General features: G+C 41.8%; 1 protein-coding gene across 4 annotated transcripts; it reads right to left on the bottom strand.

Annotated features, from left to right (window-relative positions):
- Positions 1–4,753: 4,753 nt before the first annotated feature.
- On the bottom strand, positions 4,754–14,326 carry PDP1 (pyruvate dehydrogenase phosphatase catalytic subunit 1). 4 transcript variants are annotated; one of them, XM_039549071.1, is made up of 3 exons: positions 14,174–14,326; positions 13,712–13,746; positions 4,754–10,606 (listed from the first exon to the last, which is right to left on the bottom strand). In XM_039549071.1, the coding sequence occupies exons 2-3, from the start codon at positions 13,740–13,742 to the stop codon at positions 8,955–8,957; spliced, it is 1,683 nt and encodes a 560-aa protein (XP_039405005.1). In that variant the 5' UTR covers positions 13,743–13,746; positions 14,174–14,326; the 3' UTR covers positions 4,754–8,954. The 4 variants fall into 4 exon arrangements, with proteins under 4 accessions (XP_039405005.1, XP_039405007.1, XP_039405006.1 ...); XM_039549073.1 differs by having other exon boundaries at positions 13,712–13,719; XM_039549072.1 differs by lacking the exon at positions 13,712–13,746.
- Positions 14,327–17,897: the final 3,571 nt, after the last annotated feature.

Here is a 17,897-nt window from a genome sequence, read left to right as displayed (position 1 = left end):
ACATGCATTTGCATGCTTGCAGCATTGTTCTTCTCTTGGGTGAGGGTGATTTAAGATAGACAAAATGAACTTTCTGTCTTCAGGATAGAAGCATTCACCTGAGGTATGGAGAACGAGAAAAACTTGTTGAACAAGGGAATGCCACAATGATTAGCATTCATTTGGGCAGCAACTGGTGGAATGCAGAAGAGCAATAACTCCCAGTTTGGCATTTTAACAACCCTGAAAATGTCAGCATGTAGTTGCTTTTAACTACATTCTAAGCCAAACTTAACTTTTTACGGTCTACAAGCATAGCCCGAGGGCTCACAAACCTCTGAAAAAAACCACACAGGCATCATTCAAATTAGAAGACTGACAGAAAAAGAAAATAAGTGACAAGTTCTCCTCAGCTCTGATTTTCTTTCCTCTTAGTTTTTTCTGATCTTTTTTCTTTCATCCTCACTCACAGCTTTCTTTCTGTCTTCTGTACTGAGGTGACATTGCAATGTAAAAATCAGGAAAGTACTGTTTTGTAATGTGCACTGCACACATACATTTGTTTTGATGACTTGTGTCTCTCTTTTCATATTTGCACAGAAATGGTAAAGTAAACTTCATTTAAAAATCAAAACAACAGCAGCTGTACTTTGTTCAGCTTTTGTTGTTTTGGGTTTTTTTGGTCTTCAGCTTAGACATTCAGTCACTTCTGATCTCTTGATCTCCCATTTGTTTTTTTTTTTTTTTTGCAGGACCATGTCACAAACCATAACTTCTGCAAGACCTTTCTCTTCACAGCCATCTCTGACATCATTCTGGCTTACTGTGCTGCCTTCTGCATTTGTTTTATGACACACACCTAAGTTTTCTTTCATGTGTGCAATTTCAGCTTTAAAGACACATTATGACAGGTTTTTTCTCCCTTACATTTTCCTACTTTATCCTGAATTTAGATTCACACTCTTGTATTTCTGTGTACTGTTGAAATAATCCACATTCTGTTGCTTTTCTGAATCTGTCTCCTAACTTCCTATTGCCTTTCTGGTCACTGCTTCACAGCTTATGATGGGCTTTTTATGTCTCTTCTTTAGCTAGACAGATCTTGTGGTATTTTGGGGTTTTTTTTAAGAGTTAGTTGCTGCAGCAAGTGAGAGTTTCCAAGCCCTCCTCCTGTGCATACCCTGGGAACACTTGATCTCATATCAAAGGGACTTCTATGATTCTCTGACTTCAGAACTGAGCTTTTAGTATCACTGCTGTGATACATTTCAAATGCCCCTTTAAGCTGCAGCATTGAGAAGTAAGACTCATAACACTCCAATATTTCCATTTTAATACAGGTTAGCAAATACAGCAGACATCAGAATTGTCTTTTATCAATTTAGTCATGATATATTTCAACTGTTTGAACCCTTGTCATAACTCAGGCAATTTTAATCCCCAAATTTTGTATGATACAGTGGTTTTAAAATGCAGTACTTAAATCCAGCTTGAATGCTTGCCATCTACCAACCTGGAGAGCCTATGTTATTTTTGGGCCCTAATCTTGTATGACCTCCTCTCCTCACTGCATTTTTCTGCCAGTTGGATTTTCACAACAGTTCCTTACATATTCTTCACAAAGTAGCAGGAGTAGTCAGCTCCTCATTCCTCAGCTGCAAGAAGTGTCTCTTACACATTGATTCTATAGAATATAGATTCTTTTCACCTGTTTGAGCACAATTTGGCATGAAGTTACATAAATACGGTCCAAACATAAAAAAGCCCCAAATACTAGAAAGACAAAGTGTCTGTCAAAAATCTACACATTTTTTATGTTTATCTGTCTGACATTGAGCTAGACAGCTTCTCAGACTTTTTTTGTCAGTGTTTGCTAAGCAGTGAATGGTACTTTATTGCTCATTTCTAGATCAGCCTCAGAAGACAGACACAGGACTGCCTTGCATTGCCACACTACAGTGCTGCCAAGCCACCCGCTAGAAGACTCTTCTGCCTTCTGTACTATCAACTGTAAGTTCAGGCTCTGTTTTTCCTTAATTATTAATATTTCAGCCTTTTACAAGCTAGACTATTTTGGTAAAAAGACATTGTCTCTTCAGTTTAGGATATTTTAATTCTTTTTCATGTAAAGGGGGACTACGTAAAGGCCTGGAACATCCTTTCTGTAGAGCTGTTCTTAGGATTGAGCTTTGTAAAAGAATAAATAGAAGAACATAGATTCCTCTGATCAGCTGTGTTGGGAGCTTTACAGATTCCTACTTAGGCAAGAAGGAATGCTGAACGCTATTCCAAGTGCAGGCTTCAGAGGTTATGCCAAGGGAACCGTATGCTGCTTGCTTAACTGTTAACACTGGCAGGGCTTTGAACAGGGCAGACAAAGGCAGTCCTTGGTGTAACAGCAACACGTCACAGCGCACAGCAGTGACATCCTACACACCATCTGCCTAGGTCAACACAAAAGATAACACTGGCATTTGAGATGCACTTCCACATACCTTAAGAACCAAAGAGCAAGAACAAGCCCTTAGAATAGGGTTAATTACAGGTACATTAGGTACAAGAAAATAAAAAACCCAAAGTAATTATGCAAAAGTGGCAGATGCAAAAACTTCAGGACTACTGTACCTGAAGACCCTGGAAAAAACGTTTAAGATTTGTCTCCAGAAAACACCTAAGTGGAGCTACCTATGTGTGAACAAGGTGACTAAATTTCTGTTGTGCTCAGTGGAGTCGAATGTAGGTGTGGAATGGGCTGAACAGCTGAGACTCCACAGCATGCACTGAATGCATGGACAGCTGGACTCCACCGCCTGTAACAGGCGCTTCAGCACTCAGGATGCAGCACACACACAGAAGCACCCAAGTGTCTTAAGAAAAAGCTGGTAAGGGATCTGCCCATAAGCAACAGTGCTTATACATACACAGGAAAACACCAAGTTTTGCAGGGACATTTGAGCTACTTCCAGAGTAGCAGGGAGGTAGCTGCACTCATGTAGCATGCTGTACAAATGAATACATTTCGCTTCTTAGCAAGAGTAAAAAATCCCTATCAAACACTACTGTGCTATGGCTGGGTCTTCTGTACAGCACTCAGGTTTTGTTAAGAGAAAGATTTACTTTTTCCCCCTCTAGAAGAAGCTGCTCCCAGGGAAGCAACATTCATTCCTCTCCCAGCTGCCTAAACCTGGGAACACTAACGAGTTACTATTAGCCATTTAAATCACCTTGCATAAAATCCACAAAATCCTGGAAAATGGTATTCTCGTTATTAGCCCAGCTGTTGCACCACCACAGTGGGCAAAGTAGTACTAGAGACGAGCAACAGGAAAGACTACGGAATTAATGACTAAAGGCTTATAGCAATTTTCACAGACTCATTTCATTAATATACAGAGCTTTTGAATGAAACTATGCTTAATGCATGGCTGTGTGTCAGCTCATGGGTGCCTTCCTGCTAACATCAATGATCTCCCTATTTATTAGGCATTTTCCCTGTCTTTCAGCATCATGTGACATGACATGATGTCCAATTAGACAGCCCTAACTGGATTGTTTTTGCAATTAAGATGTGAGGCAATACATTAAAGGCTACCTTAGTACACATTGGATATTAGAACTGACCAGTTTGTTCATAATGCTATAAAAATAGTTTGGCATTCACAAGTTTTATTAAATAGGATTTTCTATCTAGGAAATCTAATAGAAAGTCTATAAAGCAAGCATAATTTTTGTGTTCAGAGAAAGATTGGCCATGAGGAGAGTGAACAGTCTGCTGTGTAAAACATCCCCTGAAACCCATAAGACTGATTACTTACTTATCCAGACTAGGAACCATAGGAACAGATACATACTTCGCAGTTCACCTTTTTTTCCCTTCAACACAGAAAGAGATGATATAGGGAGAACAATCCTAAAATAGTCTTGTACTGGGTCACCCTGATTTTTTGAGGTAGAGAACTTTTAGTCTACTCCTTTTATTTGTTAAGTTCTAAAAAAAAAAAAAAAAATCTAATTTCCTCTTAATTGCCACAAACAAAATAAAGTACTTGATTATCATGGTATATACTGAATGGTGCCTGTATTTTCTTATGCTGTTTTATGTAATCCTGGAAAGCTTCATGACTGATTAGGTGGGTCATTTGCAAGAAATGCCGTTTCAGAAGACTTGCACATTGATCAATACATGAGATAAGTTGTTTGGGGTTTTTTTACCCTCAGACCTTGCAGAACAGGTAAGAACAGACCATTTATGCATCTCAGATTGCCTCTGTTTTTGCCACCAATGCCCCGGCCAACTTATACTTCATTTGTGATCCAGTTATGAAATTCGAGTTACCCTTTCCTTTTACCCAGAAATTTATTAGTAATACTCAGGAGCAGCAAATAAAACAGAAGGTGTAACCAGGATTGTATCAACAGGCCTATCTATTGCATTGCAAACACAACCCTGGACTTGCCGCCACCACCACATTAGTGGTGTGAACAATTAATACGGAAACCTGTCAAGGAAGCTTTTGAATACAGCCCTACCTAAGCTTCAATAAGAAACAACACTCTTTGTACAACTGACATGGGTAGTTTGTCACCATTCAGATAGATGGGATGCCAAACAGGACAAAAGTTCGAATTAGTTTGACCATTTAAAGGATTAATTACAAGATTTGCTCTGTTATTATTTTACCCTCTACTAAGAAGCTACTTCACCTAGTAAAAGCAACTCAGCAACTAGTTTCAAGTTTTGTTTTTTACAAGACAGCAGCTTAAACACCAAAAATTAGTCATAAATAATGTTTATTATCTAACTGTTTACAATAGGGTAAAAGTAAAGTGAACTTATGTGTTTCCTCAAAGTATTCCAACTCCACAGATTTTGTTTCTACTTATACAATACTGAAAAACAATCAGGAGCTGCACAGGTTTCTCACACAGGATCAAGCATATCCACTAAAAGATGCCAACTCCACTGGTCTCCCAAAATGCCTTGTGCTAGCACTGTTCTTGGACTGCTGTGCAGCAGCACTCAGACAGTGTTCAGCAGCCTATGCCACAAGGGCCTCTGGTGCAAATCAGACAGCAAACTTTTTTTTTGTTGAGACCAGATAAGATTGCAACAGGGAGCTTAGGTCACCATAGATACCTAGAGGGATAATTTCTAGTTCTATGCCAGGTAATCTCATCACAAATAGACTCCCCACTGAGGAAGAACAGAGCATCTTAGCCATTCTGCAGAGCACTTATCAGAAATAGTTACAAAACATTCTCTCGTTCCAGAATTGTTCTAAGTACAGGGACTCATGTTCAAGAATCTAACTACAAACAGTACCTCGTGTTGAGACTATGCTCCTTGGTGTAGGTCACGTTTTACAAGTCTGCTATATGCAAAACTCTGCCCTGCAATGAGGAAATGAGTGGAAAGTGAGAATATTTAAGTTCTGTACTCAAAGTCATACACATAGAGGGCAAATGAACATCGGAGCAGAAGTCTTAGGAGAAGCAGCTGTGGGAGCTAGTGTTTAGTGGAAAGGAGGCTTAAGGGAGACCTTATTGCCCTCTACAACCACCTGAAAGGAGGCTATAGGCAGGTGAGGGTCAGACTTTTCTCCCATGTAAAAAGTGATACTGCAAGAGGAAACTGCCTTAAGTTGCACCAGAGGAGGTTTAGAGTGGATACTAGAAAAAATTTATTGATGGGTGGCCAGGCATTGAGACAGGCTGCCCAAGAAAGTGGTGGAATCACCACCCATGGAAGTATTAAAAAAAGCCCATGTAGATGTGGTGCTTTGGGACATGGTTGAATGGTGGACCTGGCCATGTTAGGTTAACAGTTGGACTCAATGATCTTAGAGGTCTTCTCCAACCTTAGTAAACTGAGAATACAGAAGTTACCACAAGAGTAGTTGTAAAATACTGCCAAAGGCAAATACAATACACATACCACTGAACACAAGGGAACAGAGTTAACAGAGCCTTAAGCTGAAAGTACAGGTAACAGATGTCCCACTCCTCTCTTACCTAGTATTACTGTTAAACTGACACACTCATCTAGAACAGTTTTAAAGATTAAGGTGAAGCTTGTGCTTACTGTCAAGTTTCAGCCATCCTCTCTCGTTGAACCACATTTGCAGCTGTGAAATCCTTATTTGAAAAAGTAATCCCAGCATTCCCTCACATACACAATAACCATACTTTCTGCAACGCAACACTGCAGAAGACAAGGCAAATGTGTCCTCAGCCTGTGGCACAAGAGCTGTTTCTGTTTAGCTCACCATCAGCTTGTTCTTATCCCAATTTAACCGGCACATATTTTAGACTGTTTATGAAATGCTGTACTGCTCTTTACAAAGCACAGTACACAGCTTTAAGGTCTGAAATGATGCTGCTTCCTCAGAAGCACTGGCCCTGAAGGTACTCATGAGGTGCTGGGAACTGAGACATGCAGCGATATTGATGGAAGCATCTGAGCATTGCTGCCTGGGGGAGGCAGCACCCTCATGCCTGATGCAGGGTGGCATTGAGCCTCACAGTGGCATTGAAGAGCTCTGAAGTTCAATTCTCAGTTTGTTTCCATTTATACTTCACTTTCATTGGCCATCTGATATATTCATAACAGGGGACACACAAAAGAACAAAGTCCCAGCAGAACAGATATCACATTCTACATCAACTCAATACACGTGGATTTCTGCATAATTGATCATTTTATTGGAATCTGTTAAAAGATGTTTGTTCACATCACCTGTTCAGCAGGCAGTTATGCTGCTTCTGTTCACTGCATACATACTGAGCAAGTCTCCAAGCAATATATAAATATTGTCTGACCCCATACTTAAGTATCTTTACTACAAAAAGCAGCTTTTCCTCAATAAAGACGTATCCATGGGACCAATGTGCATTTCTTCTAGCTATGACTTGTACCAAATCTGTATCAACAACCATAGGTTAAATACATCAATGCATGTTAATAGAGCTTTAACAGTAAAAAAAAAAAAAAAGTAAGAAAGTTAAATACTGCAACAGTGGAGATACATACTGCATTTGAATGATAGAACATAGTCTGTTGACCTAGTTAATGACACAGTCACCAAAACACAACATACAGAAGCAATGTCAACAGCCAGTACTTGTCTAAGCATTTTAGAGTTCCCCTTTTCCCTTCAAATAAAGAAGGGTTGTGCACATCTTGAATGTGAACTTAGGTATCATTAACCTTACAGCAGTATTGAAGCTGGATAAAGGTTAGGTAGAGACACACTAAAGCTGCAGGCCACTGAGTACACATAGCATTTGTGAGTTTGAGAAGCCAATGTTTACTATAGGACAGGTTCATTGTTCAAACTAAGTGCAGCCTATGTAACAGCAGCATTAATTGGCAAGACACACTTAGTAGAAAATGCCACTTTAGAAACCTAGTATATTTCAGTTAATTGAGTAAAGTGTTGATTTAGCTAGCTATAATGAGGGCTAGGGAGGTATTTTAACTGAAACACCTTGGTAAAGTGAAACAAGCTGACCTTCATTGTCCTCTAGTACCCAGGAAAAAAGGTAAATGTGTTCTCTGTGTCATCAAGGACTAGTATTTCAGCGGGCATTTCAGTTTTTAACCTAGGGGTAGGTTAAAATAAATCTGTATACAATGTAACATACCTAAAATAGATGCAATGATGACCAAGTAGTCTCTACTTTTACTATTACAAGCCCAACAATTTTGGCACACAAGTATAGCCAATCTTTTAAGCTCAAATTCAACCATTCCAAGCCAGAGAGACCCATTTCAGAGATGGCTCTGGGATAGCATTCTGGATTGTAAAAGCATGCATATACCAGCTGCCCAGAAACACACAGCTAAAAGAAGTTGCTAGAAATAGCCACTGAACATACGCATGCATGCCAGTGAGTTTCCCAATTAAAACGCTATTTACAAGCCATACTTCAATTTTTTATAATTTGTAGTTTTCAACCCAACTTACACATATGAGTTCAAGTGAAGGACAAACAATACAACCTTTTGAAATATCCAAAGTGAAAATGAGTGCAAGCTACAAAGCGGTTAGCAATGATTTCCTGGTCTTTTCAGGTGAAAAATTATTTACTAGATAAGCAACGCCAGAGAGGGGTGGAGTCCATGAAGGACATAACCTTTAGGTAAGCAAACACAGCCTCAACCAACAATACTGACTTTTTGAAAAGTCTGAAAGTTTCTTTATACTGAAAACTGAAGTCCTCCACAAAGTTATCTGGTATCTTGCTGCATGTTGTAATGTTATTGCCCTACAAGTTGTGCAGAAACCCACAGCCAAGTATTAATGCACAAGAAATTTAGAAGTTACCGTGCATAAGATATGATTAAGCTGTATCAGAATCTCAGGTATTGATTATGGCTTAGACCTGCATTGAAAGTGAACACTTAGACAAATATCCTTGCGTGGATGACATTGTCCATATGAAAGTGAGACAACTTTGCTACACTGAAGACTTACATGGTTAAAGTGACCTTCTGCTTAGAAGAAACAATAGACAATATATTCACAGATAACCATTGCAAGAATTAGCCCTGTAAAAAATTCAACAATACTTTTTACTTAAGTGTATATATTTGCAGATATTTTATAAGCAAGCTGTTTCTTGAACAGCCAGATATTTGATAGTTAATTCTTTATCCTACTTCCTCCCTCAACCAAATTTGCCAAATTCAAGACATTGTTTTAGCAGCATTCATGAAATCAATAGTGCAAAGCTGTTACAAAAACCTCTTTTCCCAAGCTATGACACACGTCAAGTTTTGTATTAGGTCAATAGCACTTCCCATGTATTTAGAGCTCTGGGGAAAGGCAGGAACAATAGATACGCTGAATCTAGCAAACAAACAATTGTTTGCCAAAGGCTTTTTTGTATTTTATTTTTGGGTGGATTTTTTTTTATTTGCTGCTCATACTGGCCCTTGTTACAACTTTGGTAACTAGTTCACTGCATTAAATTCACAATTCCTCATTTTGATATGCACCTATAACATGTGAATTGAACTGCACCACAATAATTGTAATGTCATCTCTATACATTCGAGCCAGCTCTTCAGGAAGACTAAGCATCTTGGACAGTCGCTCATGATCCACTGTTCCAAACTCATTGTTACCCACTGCATGACGTATCAGGTGAGTTGCTGCATTCTGATCTTCGAATACTGAAGAGATTCTTGCTCTCCTTTCTGTTAAGAGACCATGCATCTGTCCCAAAGTTACCTTATAGCCACCAACAGCTATTGGCTGCTGGTGGTGAACACCAGTGAGGTACTCCCCTACAATTCTAGCTACATCTTGCCTGTGCATTGTCTCCCACAGCCCATCTGTGGCCAAAACCAGGAACTTATCCTGTGGCCGTAATTTGTGATGTATGACTTCTGGTTCAGCTGTGAGGTATGGGGGAGTGTAATAGTTTGGAGGAATAAACTTTGTATATTCATTGTCATTCAGCTGATCTGGGCCTGATTCTATTACTCTCTTTTGCAGTTCAATACTCCATTTAAACTTTACATCACCAAAAGCTCTGAAAGGCATCAGGAGACCCAAGAGACGATCTTGTTTCACAAGACTCTTCTCTTCAGACTTTGGATGCTCCATTTTCACACGTTCCACTTCATGTTCATTTTGTGCATTGTGGTCATAGGACAAATTAACTGCAGACCAAGATCCATCTTCTTCCTGAACGCCAAGCATCGCCCTACTGTCACCTGTGTTTGCAATGTGCAAGTCAACACCATCCACATGAGCTACACAGGCAGTTGCACCAGAAAATGCTACTCGCAGTACTAGGTAGTTGAGAAAAGAATTAGGATCTCCTACTTGAGCTTCCAAAGAAATATCATTATCAAGCCTCTTAAAGGCATTAATTAAAGCTTCTCTCACATCAGTAGTCTCTCCACTGTTGAGATCAATCAGCTCCTGCCAGTAAGTTCTTAGACTGTTGAAGTAAAGCTTGGAAGCCTCTTTGCTAAAATAATCATTGGGATGCTTGTGCCACTGTAAAATGGGCAAGAGAGCTCTGCCACTCTCCACAGCATTTTCTATTTCAAGTAAAGTCTCATGAGGTAACAAAGAGACAGCAATGTAGTAAAATAGTCTTTCACTGACAGCTTGAGCACAAGCACAGCCTGCGTGGCCATCAAACACACCCAGAAGCATCCCTCTCGTCTGTAAACAAGTGGCAGCACTTCTCCGGTCCTCTATCGGAGCATTAGCAGGCAACTGGTTGCTATCGAAGCCAAGAACAGAACTTACATTTTTACCATCAAATTCTGGGACTTTGAAACTGTATTCATTTGCCTTCAGAATGCTGTTGACTTGTGGAGGGGTGAGGTAAAACCTCTGTGGTGTAGAAGCATAATCCCTTGTGTGAATAAAGTGATTAAAGTGCTCCTTTGGCCTATAAAGTGCCGCAAATTTCTTCTGCGGTGCATATCTGAAGTGACTGTGAGCAAAATGAGATGACAAACAACACAGATGTCTATGGTGGCAGTAACACGCAGTACTGCCTATCCTGCTAATCTCACAGTTACGAATCAATGGGAACAGATGAGCTGGTGCTGGCATGGCATCAGACAACAATGGCAGCCTGGAGCTTCGGACTGGAATTGCTGAAAGACAAGAGAACAACTATGCTTAGTGGGACAGCTAACAGATTTTTTTTTTCCCCAGAATTCTGTTAAGATGTTTACAGCTCCTAACTGAGTTGCTTATTATATAGAGTTCATAGCTTCAAAGGACTTGACAAAAGAAAGGCATTACAAGGTGCTTGTTTATAGACACTACATTGGGCTGTAACCAAAAATCTATACCATACTTCAGCACAGGTATTTTGGCTCTTATACCCACTCAGATAACAGGCATGAAGTGAAAGCATCACCCAGACAGTCAATGAAGCTTCAAACAACTTAGCACAATGGTTAGCATGGAGCACTCAACATAATTGCCACAGGACTTTTACAGCTATTTGCTTTCCTGGTGATTTCACAGCTGACAGAGACAAACATGGCACGCAAGGAAGAAAACTCTTTCTATAAGGCAGAAGAAGAGAAAGCATCTAACAGGAGGACTCAAGAAACAACTCTGAGATGACATACAGTGAAGACTGTTTAGACAACAGAAGCAAGCAGTAGGTGATAGAGAATGGATATTCTTTACACAATCAGAAGCCAGTAGCAGGTTTTGTTTCTTCTCCCCCCTTTCACATGTAAAACTTCAAACTTGTGTGACATATACAAAATAGCCACAGCAATCTATGCAGCAACTTTCTAGCTTAAGATATAAGTACAAGAGGTAGAAAGGAAATAATATATATTTCCAACAGCTACTCCATCCCAGTAAATTTTAAGATTACAAAGCACTTTAAAAAGCTACTCAATTGAAGGACTGTATGCAAATTATTTGCTTCCGTGTCTAGAACACAGGCTTGCACAATACTCTAATTCAGTGTTAAGATAAACCACTAATATCTGAAAAAATATTCTACTGCTACTTGCCACACCTAAAAGCTTTCCTTACTTTTCACTTCCCTGAAGAAAGAGTATGCTAGCATACTCTTTCTTGTCCCCATTTACATACCAAATCACAACATCAGTGAGAGTGCCTCTCAAAAGCCTTATTCACTATGCCTCATTATCAGGAAGTCTTTCACAATGTAATACTTGAGAAACAATTCCAGAGTGGAATGGAGTTGAACTGTGCCTTGTGTGAAGTACACACATTTAAGGCAAATTCAATTTTCGCTTTTATGATCAAGTTTCATCATAAAAGCTTTTTCTCAGAAAAGACCATTAGAAGGCTTACTGCAATCGTAAGTACTAATCTATCAGCACTGCTAAATGTCATATTGTTTTATTGAAGAAATGGATATTGCTGTGTTATGCAAGGTGCTTCAGCTACTAAATGGATTTTTCAGCCAAGCAGGCATACCAGTATTTCAGATGAGACTCAACCCCACTAAAATAGGCAGCAAGCCCAAATACTCAGCCTAAAGGATCATACAACATAGGAGAAATTGCATTTTGCAATCACCCCATTCCATAAGCTTTCCATAGGTTCAGCCATAGGATTCTGATCACCTGGACCAGCTAAGAAGTGTCTGGAAACATATGAAGCTTTACCCCATTCTCTCTGTTTCAAAAAAGGGCAGCAAGTCACATTCTTCCCTCCAAGCTTCTTTGTTCTTTTTAAGTAAACCAGATTGGAGCCCATTTCTCTGTTACATGACATGTAAGTGCTGAAAGCAGAGGAGAATTTGTGTTGCTATCACTCCACTGACTTCCCAGTATTAGTGAGTGACTGTTGTATGTTGACAAAGACTCTCCCGAATCTCCCACTGACAGCTGTGAAGACTGAAGTTTTCTGTTGTGCAGGTACCAGGAAGAGCTTGGGCTGTAGTCCAGACACCCAGCAGCAGTGAATTGGCTCAAGCTTCCAGATGCATACTGAATTTATGTTAGCCATTTGCTTCTCCAGTCCAGGCTTCACACACACACACAGAGCATGACAGCAATAGACTGCAACTCTAAATATAGATTTTAAATTCTATTCATTGCCTTCTAATTATATGGGAGCTATTTTGGTAAGAGTTATGCATATTTCTTCATGTGACATTGAAAAGCAACAATTTTGCTTACAGAACAGTAACCTTAAGGTTCTATGGATGTGCCTGGCCTACAGCAGCACCTCAGTTTCAGTACTGGTCTCCCATTAGACTCCCACTGAATCAAGTTCTCCTGACTGCTCAGCATTTGTGTTCAGTGCTGACCCACAGTGGTGCCTCAACTGTTCTGACAGTTTTGTTGGTCCATGATGTAGCAAAAATACAAATGTATTGCTGCTGTAACAGTTCTGCAGTGCCAGCAGAGAATATTTTGCTGATTTTTAATCATTAGTTTATCAAATGTTACATGAAATCCAAGAGAAAGTAGTAAAAAGTTGGCCTCCCATTTTCCCTGGCTCTTATTATTTACAGTAGATCTGTGTCAGTTTAAGAGATCAGTCTGTTTCACATACCAGATTCAATAATTCCAAGTTGATTAAGTAAATGCATAATTCCAAGTGTCCAAACCTGAATGGAAGTTAGTCTCCCCCATTCACCCCCACAACACAGATGCCCCAAATATAACCAGACACTTCAGCTAGCCTTTAAATAATTAAGATCCCAAGATCATTATGGCTGATCAAAAGATGGCAGAGAAGAAAAAGAAGTAGAAATTTTACAGTTCAAGCAAGATTCATTAAGATAGTAGAATCAATCCAGTGTAAACACCTCCCCAAGCCCAGAGCAGGGTACAAGTGTTATTTTTCAAACTGTAAACATATTATGACCAATAATGAGTCAGATGGTCAACTAAGGGGTTTTGTAGTACTACACTAAAAAAACAGAAAAGCGTTCCACTTTTCTTTAATAAAGGCTCGTTATAGCCATTCTATAAGGGCTAATTGACACTGCACAGACAGGTTCCTCCAAAACACTGCGCCATGGCTTCGGGTAAAAACACTTACTCGGGTGCCTTTCCTACACCTGACAAACCTGAATGAGCCAGCTAGAGAGGACGGGGAGGTGGGGGAGGAGGAACAATAAGCATTCAACACAAGCAGCACCGTTAATCCTTCCCTTCGGCTTCGGCCCTCAGACACAGCCCAGCCTAGCAGCCCCTTCCCGGGTCCCATCCGACCCCCGAGCCCGTCGCTCCACGAAGGGAGATACATACCGATCCGCCTGGGCCCAGGACATACACACATTCTCCTGTCACAACATGAAGCCGCCAACATCCACAAAGCAGAAGCCCGGGGGGCGGGGGGAGAAGCAAGGCAGAGAGTTTGTTAGAGAAGACGTAGAGCTCCGGCACGGAGGTGGGACGGCAGACAGGAGGAGACACGCACACACAGCCCTTCTGCGGGCGCACGGCGCCGCCACTGCCGCTCGCCCGGCGATGGGACCGAGCCAGCTCCGCAGGGACCGCCCGCACCCGCCGCCCGCCCGGGCACCGAGCCGGCCCCGCTCTCCCTTCCGGCAGGGCGAGGGGCAGGGCCCGCCCGCGCTGCGCGCCGCCGGGCGGACACCGCTACCCGCTCAGGCACTGCGCGGCCCCGACATGGCCGCCCCTCCCCAGCTGCCCGCCCGCCTCCGGCACGACCACCTCCTCCTCCCTCCGCCCGTCCCGGGCACAGACCTGGGCCTTTCCCGGGCGGCTCAGGGAGACGGGTAGAAGGACCGTGCGGCGCAAGAAGAGAGGCGGGTGGAAGGACCGCGCCGCCCCGAACGCAACCACTGCTCCCAGACCCCCCGACAGCCACCGCCTCACGCCCGCGGCCGCCGCGCCTTATAAAGGGCCCTGCAGCGCGCGGCGCGCCGCCTATTGGCTGCCGAGGAGGGCAAGGCGGGCACGTGACGCGGAGGCCGAGGGAGAGCGCGGGGGGCGGGAGGAGGAGGGGGCGCTGCGTGCGCGCGCACCGCGCAGGGGCGGGAAGGCGCGAACGCGGCGGCGGCGCGCGGTGTGCCCGCCCCCTCCCCCGAGGTGTGCGTGAGGGGAGGGAGAGGCCCCCGGCGCGGTTTTCCGAGTGGGAAACGGGGCCGTGGGGGTTTTCCTCTGAAATGCTCGTGAAGGGTCTTTAACAGGTACGAAGCACGTTAACTCCACAAGAGACCGCTAAAGTCTGTTCCCTAAGCCGGGGACCTTTCTGCCCTGAAAAAGCCCCCCACATTCCTTCGGTCAGGAGTCAGAGTCACAAAACTGCTGACTGTTACGGAGACCGAATATGGGAAAATGTCTAAATTTTGTAGGGCGTATTGGCATTTACTCTGAATTCCTTTTAAAGAATGGTGCTCTGGTGTTTTTTTCCCCCCTTGAAATGTTCGAGTTGACTTGAACAGTCACAAAGCATGTTAACTCCGCAAGAGACCACTGAAGCTTGTACTGAAACGTCGGGGTTTGGGGGTTTTTTTAATTAATTTTTTTTATTAATTTTTTTTTTATTAATTTGCCCCGTGGAGATTCCCGGGTTTTTTTTTTTATTACTTTGCCCCGGGGATTCTCCAGAATCCCTCCAGGCATAGCAAGCTGCTATGAAGTGCCAAAGACCAGGGACCTCTCTGCCCCAACATCGCCACCCCGCTGCCGACACTGCCAGCAATGAGCGGTCTGAGGGCAGTAGCTGCGAAGGAGGAGCAGCCCTTCCCTAGAAGGGCAGCAGCTGCCTGTCGTTCCTGCCGGCGCGGCAGCAGCAGTAGCCTCATTTCTCTCCCCTCTCTTAGTTACTGTCCTGTCCCTGTTCCACATCTCTACGGCAACACTCAATTTTGCATGTGCTTCTGAGATACTCTTATCCAGACTTGCTCGTCATGTACATTTCTGAATATGGAAAGTATATAAATTCGACAATATTTTGATTTCTTTGATCATCTCTCTGTTTATAGATGCCTGTGCTCTCACACCTTACTATTTTTCACTATGTCCGGGATGCCCACTTTGCTGTGTGTTGTTGGCAGCAGATGTTAGCAAGCCTCGGGGTGTTGCAATTAGCATTCCCTCAGCAGCTGTAACAAAACATAGATTTTGACAATACTTATATCTTTACCCAGTTGGTAGGATGTGTACAGCTGTGTACCAAAACCAGGAGAAGAAACAAAGGAAAATCTGCACATAGTGCCCAGAAGACTCAAGAGCTCTACTTGAAATTAAGAGTGTGGAAAGTACTGCCCTGTGACCCTCTGTGTGAAAACCAGCTAGAAAGATAAAACAATGCCATCCTTAGAAATGCAAGTCTTTCATGGTAGGAGTTGAAAACACAGAGTATTAAAATTTTCATTTATTGGTGTTCTGAGTGACTTTTGAGACATTTATTTGTTTATCCAGAATGGTAAAACATCATCTTCTCTTTGAGGCTTATTTTAGAAGTAAAAAAAAAAAGGCATCTGACAGACACCACTGTACATTAAAAACTTCATTAAACAGCATTGAAAACAAGTTATTTGCATGCCTTTTTAACGGTAGCACATGGTTAAAAATAGATTTCCAAAATGTGCTGAATCAACAACCATTTACATAATTTTCTATTTGCAGCAAGAATGACTGTAAAGCCCCAAAATTTAGAAAGTTTCTTATAGACTATGTAAAGGGGCACTATCACGGCACCTTCTCACCCTGTCAGAAGCAAGAAAGCTGTGGGAAGACAGACCTCTGCCTGGGTGAATTTGAGTGATGGTTGTATGAGTAGATACACAGAAATGGACTGGGATGCAGTCACCACTGATCAGCTCATATTCCTCTAAGTAAGGAGTTTGTAGAGTGGCTTCATGTATGACTTCCACAGAGAATGTTGCTGTCCAGAGTTGCCCACCTAGAGAAAAAATTCCACAAAATAGTTAGCATTTAGCACTTTTGGTCTTCAGAACATCTTGTGCCCATTAGTTCAATTCTCCATAATTTGCTGTGAAATTGAAACGTTAGTGGTACAACTCCTTGTTTATTTATTTAATTATCCCTTTATTCCTGATTTAAGGCCAGGAGAAGAGCTACTTTTAGAGCTGGTCTTGGAAGTTGTAGCTCCCTGTCTCACAGTATCCTGTTGATATCGCTGAACTTTACAAAAAATTTGAATTTTAAAACACTGAGTGAGAAAAGATTTTGGCCTTAGCAGCCACATATAAATCCCACAAATTAAAGACAAAATGCTAAAATTTGGCTGACATTTTGCTCCTCAAGCTGTGAGTTTGCTGGTGTGCTGCCAGAAGTTGGATGTTGCAATGTAACTGGAAATTTAGGTTTTCCTTATCTTCATCTTGCTGCTGCCAAGACCTTTTTGTGCACTTTGAGCAACAGTCCAATTTTGCTGATTCTAAAGAATGAAAAATGTTTTAATGAATAAAAACATATTGTTCCACATTTAACATTTTACACCAGAGATTGATGGAAAAGCAATTACTTGTAACTACTTCAAGGTATGCAATTCTCTGTTTCCCTGGATGAAAGGATTATCAACAGAGTGTAAGAAGAGCCATCATTTCTTGTCTTACTGTGCCTGTTGCCAGTAGTGGCTAATTCTGCACTGCAAAACCAACAAGCAGCTATGCATTATCACTGCAGCTAAAGTGCTGCAGTACTTACCCTAACACACATTTCCAAAAAAATACATTTCCAGAGAAACTCTGTTACAAATCATCAAAATCCATTTTCATTTGAAATCAAGTGTTTGTAATAACCTTCTAGTTTAAATAGATTCTTACGCCTAATGTATAAAAATGGATTCATTTTTATTGACTAATTTTTACTGCAAGTTAGTTCGGGAGCACTGGGTAATATTTCACTTGTTTTTATATCCCCTGACTCCTTAACATTCTTCTGATATCCTTGCACACAATGTTCCAGAAATGCTGTGTTTCTCCTGTGCTTGTTGAAAAGAGCAGCTGCTCATTAAACCTGTCTTAAAACTGAGTGCATGGATCAAACACTTCCACTTGGCATGCTGCCATACCGATCTGGAGCGGGGAAAAAAAGGCAGAAGAGTCATGTAAGTTTTGAGAGCAGAAAGAAAAGCCTAACAAGGGAGAAAATAAGGGAGACAAGCATGCCAGGTACTGAATAAACAGGAAGGATTGGGCAGGACTAAACTGCGTTCTTTCCTTTCCTGAGAGCACTACAGAAGCAATGACAGCAGTCTGAGTATGCTGTTCCACAGAGAGCAATTTATTTTTAGCAGAAATCAGGAGCATTATGTGGCAAAAATAAATGTGTCGGTAGAGCTCAAAGCAGATGGAGTACCTGCAAACAGCGGTGGCCTGGGCTCTTCAGTCTGCTTCAAAGGGAGAGTTTGGTTGTGCATTCAGGTGTTCTGCTGCTCTCTCAGGAAGCATTTGCTGTGGGTGGTGTATCTGTCCTCCCTCAACACAGCTGGGTT

Source organism: Corvus cornix, chromosome 2 (assembly GCF_000738735.6).
Source record: "Corvus cornix cornix isolate S_Up_H32 chromosome 2, ASM73873v5, whole genome shotgun sequence".
NCBI classification, from domain to species: domain Eukaryota; kingdom Metazoa; phylum Chordata; class Aves; order Passeriformes; family Corvidae; genus Corvus; species Corvus cornix.
The sequence above is the reverse complement of the archived record's forward strand: the minus strand, read 5'-3'. Positions and strand labels throughout refer to the sequence as shown.

Coding starts and splice junctions, on each gene's coding strand:
- PDP1 (XM_010404976.4), bottom strand. CDS start 13,772: ATGTTGGCGGCTTCATGTTGTGACAGGAGAATGTGTGTATGTCCTGGG. Junction 10,607..13,711: donor TCCTGGGCCCAGGCGGATCG/GTATGTATCTCC, acceptor CTTGTCTTTCAG/CAATTCCAGTCCGAAGCTCC.